The 6,336-nt window shown below is 50.8% G+C and overlaps 1 protein-coding gene across 1 annotated transcript; it reads right to left on the bottom strand.

The window, feature by feature from the left end:
- Positions 1 to 1,656: 1,656 nt before the first annotated feature.
- Positions 1,657 to 5,482, bottom strand: LOC149433268 (uncharacterized). The gene is made up of 2 exons (XM_089664478.1): positions 4,702 to 5,482; positions 1,657 to 4,408 (listed from the first exon to the last, which is right to left on the bottom strand). Exon 2 carries the CDS (start codon positions 4,243 to 4,245, stop codon positions 2,821 to 2,823), a length of 1,425 nt encoding a protein of 474 aa, XP_089520604.1. The 5' UTR covers positions 4,246 to 4,408; positions 4,702 to 5,482; the 3' UTR covers positions 1,657 to 2,820.
- Between the last annotated feature and the right edge of the window lie 854 nt (positions 5,483 to 6,336).

Below are 6,336 nucleotides of genomic sequence, written 5' to 3'. Positions count from 1 at the left end.
TGGAATGTGGAGGTGAGCAGAGAGGAGTGTTTGGGATGTAAAGGTGGGCAGAGAGGGGTGTTTGAGGTGGTGAGGTGAGCAGAGAGGTGTTTGGGATGTGGGAGTGAGCAGAGAGGGGTGTTTGAGGTTTGGAGGTGAGCAGAAAGGGGTGTTTGGGATGTGGAGGTGAGCAGAGAGAGGTGTTTGGGATGTGGAGGTGAGCAGAGAGGGGGGTTTGAGGTGTGGAGGTGAGCAGAGAGGGGTTGGAGGTGTATAGGTGAGCAGAGAGAGGTGTTTGAGCTGTGGAGGTGAGCAGAGAGGGGTGTCTGGGATGTGGAGGTGAGCAGAGAGAGGTGTTTGAGGTGTGGAGGTGAGCAGAGAGGGGTTGGAGGTGTAGAGGTGAGAAGAGAGAGGTGTTTGAGCTGTGGAGGTGATCAGAGAGGAGTTTGGGATTTGAAGGTGAGCAGAGAGGGGCATTTGTGATGTAGAGGTAGGCAGAGAGGGGGTTTGGGGTGTGGAGGTGAGAAGAGAGAGAGGGGTTTGGGGTGTGCAGGTGAGCAGAGAGGTTATTTGGGGATTTGGAGGTGAGCAGAGAGGGGTTTGGGATGTGGTGAGCAGAGAGGGGTTTGAGATGTGTGGAGCAGAGAGGGTTGTGGAGGTGAGCAGAATTGGGGGGTTTGCGGTATGGTGGTAAGCAGAGAGGGGGGTTTGGGGTGTGGAAGTGAGCAGAGAGGAGTGTTTGGGATGTAGAGGTGGGCAGAGAGGGGTATTTGAGGTGTAGAGGTGAGCAGAGAGGTGTTTGGGATGTGGAGGTGAGCAGAGAGGGGTGTTTGGGGTGTAGAGGTGAGCAGAGAGGGGTGTTTGGGATGTGGAGGTGAGCAGAGAGGGGTGTTTGGGGTGTAGAGGTGAGCAGAGAGGGGTTTGGGGTGTGGAGGTGAGCAGAGAGAGGTGTTTGGGATGTGGAGGTGAGCAGAGAGGGGTTTGAGGTGTGGAGGTGAGCAGAGAGGGGTTTGGGATGTGGAGGTGAGCAGAGAGGGGCATTTGTGATGTAGAGGTGAGCAGAGAGGGGGTTTGGGGTGTGGAGGTGAGCAGAGAGGTGATTTTGGGATTTGGAGGTGAGCAGAGAGGGGTTTGGGATGTGGTGAGCAGAGAGGGGTTTGGGATGTGGGGAGCAGAGAGGGGTGTGGAGGTGAGCAGAATTTGGGGGTTTGCGGTATGGTGGTAAGCATAAAGAGGGGGTTTGGGGTGTGGAAGTGAGCAGAGAGGAGTGTTTGGGATGCAGAGGTGGGCAGAGAGGGGTTTGAGGTGTGGAGGTGAGCAGAGAGGGGTGTTTGAGGTGTGGAGGTGAGCAGAGAGAGGTGTTTAAGGTGTGGAGGTGAGCAGAGAGAGGTGTTTAAGGTGTGGAGGTGATCAGAGAGGTGTTTGGGATGTGGAGGTGAGTAGAGAGGGGTGTTTGAGGTGTGGAGGTGTCTTGGAAATTCACTTTAACGAATTTCTCCTTACCGTGAGTACTCGCAGTTGGATGCGCAGAAATCCCCCATAAAGCTGTGCGAATCTCGCTTACCACGACTGCAGCCAAACTACACGATTCCTGCCCATCCAAATACTTTGGTTCTGTTGAATTTGTGGGTGATTGGAGCTCCGTTACCCTAGAATGATCACACGACACTCTAAGGCTGGTTGCAACTCACATAAGGGCCGGCTTTAGGCTCAGCTCTCTGTTTTATTAAGAATACACACATGCCCCCCACATGAATAAAGTCAATCCCTCCCACCGAACAATACAATGGGGATTGCCTATACAGAGGATGTACATTCCAATTGGAGCATAGCCTTTGCTATTATCTATCACTGGTCCTCCCCCATGAGTCTTCTGAGGTCAGCAGACTTCCTCCCCTTCCCCCCTATGAGCCATCTGAGGTCATATTTCCTGTCCTACTAGCTTCTATTGGTATGCAAAATTCTCTGCACAAGCATCTCCCTAAAAATATCAGTCTGTACCTGGATGGGCCCGATACGATCTTTATTACAACACATCCATCCAAGATACAGTTCAGATTAGTAATGGGTTGTAAGATATGCATAAGCCTACACGTGGAGTTCACACCGCTTGCGCATTGCGTTATGAAGCCCACGTGGTACCATGCTGCTGATATGCGGATACAGGCCCACGGTCTACTGACAGCGGCATTCGCATGGAATGCCGTGGTGGTATACACGCCGGTCTATAAGCGCAGATCTGCCATCTCATCCATTACCAAGCTGAGTACTGTAATACATACATTGTACATGCGCATGGCCCAATTGCAGCCTTCAGAGCTTTAATTAAGCCACACCAGAGACATATGAATAACACGAATATATGACACATTTAAAGTTCGACCAATAATACAAAATTTCCATGACATTCCCTCCTGTTTTATCATATTCTCCTCGTGTCCCTTCTTGATCTTCTTCAGCTTGATGGGTGTAGTCTCAAACTTCAAAGAGTTCTTGTAGTTGTCCCTGAGAATAAAGCTCCACGGGGTACCTGAAACAACAAGACCCGACGCAGACTCGACGCAAACAGGCTTGATTGAAGCGATGATCCTCAAGAGCGTTGGAACCTTCACTACAGGAAGGCTCTTGCAAAAACCACAAACAGACTTGTGGTATGAATAAAGCTTGTGATCCCACGGTGGTCTGGGGAGATCCAGCAATAGATTCTCAAATTGCCCCTGCAGACGGGGCCACACAAGGCTGGTCTCGACCCAGACAGTTTTCCAAATCGCAGACACAAATAATGATGAGGCTTGAAGCTTGCTTGAAGGTCTTGGAGAATGTGGTCTTCAGAGAGATAAATTAGAGGGAAGCCAGGACGTAATCTGTAGAGAAGGTGGTTGGTTGGTGAGGTCTTCCCCCGATCAGTGGTTGGAGTGGGATCCCCGGAGCGGGCATGGAGATGTGGTCGTCTGCCCGAGCTTGGCTTACACGGTCGATGAGGCAACAGGAACATCTCACCGCGGCATATAAAAGGCAGATGAAAAAGAGAAGCATCAGGATATACACTCCCACTTCCTTCAACCAAGATCCGATGGAGAACAGGAAATCTCCCAATCCTCCCAAACCCTTGAACGGATTCCAACCCTCACTAGCTATAGCTCTAGCTTTTCCCTGTAGTTCACTAACTTTGTCCATATGGGCCTGGACCTTGTCATCGGTGTCTTCTATCCAAGTACAACAATCCTCTCCGATGAACTCACAGAACCCCCCTTTGGCGGCTAAAAGATAATCGAGGGCCATCTTCTCCTGAAGCACTAAAATTCCCATCTGCCGTTGTTCTTGGGCAATTTCTCTGACAGCCTCTACGGTCTCGTTAAACATACTATCCACGATGACAGAAAAATTGTTCAGGCGCTTCATAAGTTCTATTCCCCATCCTGTCCATGAGGGGAACCAAGCCCATGCCTGGTCGCCCTCAGAGAACAGTTCCCTGCGAACTCTCCCTGCCATCCTTACCTTCTTGTGGACCATCAACTCTTCATGGTCCATCACTACATAGGATGCGGGGACTAGCTTTATGAGGGCACACGAACCTTTCGCGTTCTGGGGGAATGTTCTATAGGCTGCCGAACCACACAGAAAATAGTATGGACCTGTCAGAGCAGAACAGGAGGAGTTCCTCGTTCGGCCTCTGGCACTGAGCAACAGTTGCACAGACTGGGGGATTGCTCCCTCAGTCTGCACATCACATCCGTCCTTCCAACACACGTGGTCTGGTCGGTCAGTGTGGTTACTCAGAAGGGAAGTCTGGTTAGTCAGATTGACAGTTATACCTCCCTCGCAGGTGGTAGTCCCAACAAACTTGTTACCTGTGCCAAAGCTGATGTTAAAGCACACCTGAGGGCTGCCTAGCTGTCCAGTTACCCATAATGGACTGACGAGGGTCCTACAGGAGCTAGAGCTAATATTGGTGCTGAAACTGATGTTACCTGCTAAAAATGTGTCATTAAGTTCTACCGATAAATGTCTACGTGGGGGCTGACCAGGGGTCCCTTGCTTTTTCATGCCGACGCGGATGTCATATAGGGCATGAACAGCGGCCATTGCGGACATGTGATGACTGGGTGGGGGCTTAGAGCATACCCAACAGTTGGTTTTGTTGGCGGTTCTGGCTAAACGTAGGTGCATTTTAAATAAAAGGTTGGGGTATCTGCCATCTTTTCCTCCGTTCACACACATGTAAGACATACAAACAAAAAGAAAAAGGAAAATGACACCCCTCATTCTCTGGTGTAGCTGAGAAGCTTCTTGCAGTGGCTTGCGTGCACCCAGTTGTCTCGTCCCTCGAGCTTGAGTGAGGTAGGTGTCGTCAGCTGGACTTGGTATGGTCCGGTGAACCGTGGCTCGAGTCCGGTTCTTTGATGTTTCTTTAGGACGACCCAATCACCTGGCTCAATAGAAAGAACACCTGTTATTGTATTTGGATCGGGGAGCGATTCGCGAACCCGATGGTGTATCTTCTGCAGCTCCCGTTGCAGAGATTGCACATAACCTGTAAGCTGTGAATGCAAAGACAACAACTGTTGAGGAAAGTACAACCCTGTTTTGGGAGGTCCCCCAAACAACACCTCGTAGGGTGACAGCCCATGTGGTTGCCGAGGGGCATTCCGGATGGAATAGGGGGCAATGGGGAGACACTCAGGCCAAGGTTTTTGGGTATCGGAAGACGTTCAACCTTACCGCTACTCTCGGGGTGATATGGGGTGTGTCGCCGTTGACTCCAGTTCCACCAAAGAAATACAGTCGTGTCCTTTGGAAGAGAGGTTAATAGTGGACAAAGAAGACATGTTAGCAGAAGAGGTGTTAGTATTGTTAGTCGTGTTGCAAAATTCAGCACTGTCATTGCTGTCCTCCCCCCCCTTCTCATCTTCCGACACAGGAAGAAGAGAAGCTGGGTTAAGAATAGTGCATCGTTTGATAGTGAGGTTAGTAGGGGTTAGGAGGGTTTTCCCCTGAGAGGGGTACCTTGCCTTGGATGTCCTGTTTTCGCAGGACCGTTCTTGCTGCACTGGTGTCGGTGAGGCAAGGGAGGGGATATTTTAATTCCTCTAGAAAAAGATGGATCTGGGCCGACACCGATTTGTCAACTTCCTATGAGAATTAATAGGAGTTACTTACCATGGTGGTCATAGGGGCGGAGGACTCATCAGGAATGAACTGCCACCGACCTTTAGGTAATTGGGGACAGCTCCTCCTCATGTGCCCCGTTTGGTGGCACTGGAAGCACCTGGGTGGGGGCCTATCCTTCCTGTGACCCAGATCCCTTGGTTTTTCGTGTGGGGTCTGGGACATAAGAACTTTGGCCTTGTCTTGTTTTCTTCTATCCATTTCCCTCTCTATTGCCGCAAGAGTGGAAAGGATAGCAGGGATAGACATCTCATTATATTCGGGTCGGGCCAGAACCAGCCTTTCCCGAATTTTAATATTGATGCCTTCCAAAAATTTGGCCCGCAACAGAATGTGCGTCGCGGTCACCTTTACCCCTTCAGTTGGAGCATCAGGTCCAACTTCCAGATCTGCTTCCAGTGCCGTCTGCTTGAGACGGCGCCAGAAGCAGGCGCTTTCCTCATTAGGACCCTGGGTGAGCTTCATCATGTCCGTAGTAGAGGTAGCACCATACATTTCTGGAAGCTTTGCCTTTAGCTGTGTACAGAACTCTTTGCCCCCTGAAGTCATCTCCTCATGCGTGGTTATAGAGCACCCTGCAATCACTGTACTGGCCACTTCCATGCCCACCTTTGCCCGTAGGATCTGTGCACAATCTGACCCGCTCATACCATAGCTGAACTGGTTTTGTCCAAACATTCGAGCAAATCCTCTCGGATTGACTCGATAGTCCGGGAGCTCAGCCAGAATAGTGCGGATCTCTGCCGGGGTGAAGGGGACATGCCAAACTACCCGTTCCCCTAAAGTCCGTTCCCCCTGTGCATTGGGAGAACCTTCAAATTGCTGCACCCTGACTGGATAGGCCTCGGTCCGGGAAGAGTGCAAGGGCTGGCCCAGCATCATCGGTGGGCTTAGATTAACCACCTCGCTTACTGCACCTTCAGGTTTGAGGTCCCTCAGATCAGGGTATAGCTGGGGGGCAGGGGTCTGATCAGTGGTTCGTAGCGCTTTGATGCAATCCGCCCTGTTTTTTAACCGGGTATCTATTCCCCTTGATTCACAGATAGTCTGCAAATCGGTTGTTGAGTAGGCTTCATAGTTGGAAACAGAAGGAGCTGGGGTGAAGCAGGGAGAAGGGAGAGGTAGAGGCAGAGGCTGAGGCATAGAGACAGAAGACACAGAAGGTATGTCAAGAGTGACGTCACTAAC

This window comes from Staurois parvus, unplaced genomic scaffold, assembly GCF_062004578.1.
Source record: "Staurois parvus isolate SC_StPar_1 unplaced genomic scaffold, SC_StPar_1.0 ptg001919l, whole genome shotgun sequence".
Taxonomy (NCBI): Eukaryota; Metazoa; Chordata; class Amphibia; order Anura; family Ranidae; genus Staurois; species Staurois parvus.
Note: the sequence above shows the minus strand (reverse complement) of the source record. Positions and strands in the feature narration are given on the sequence as shown.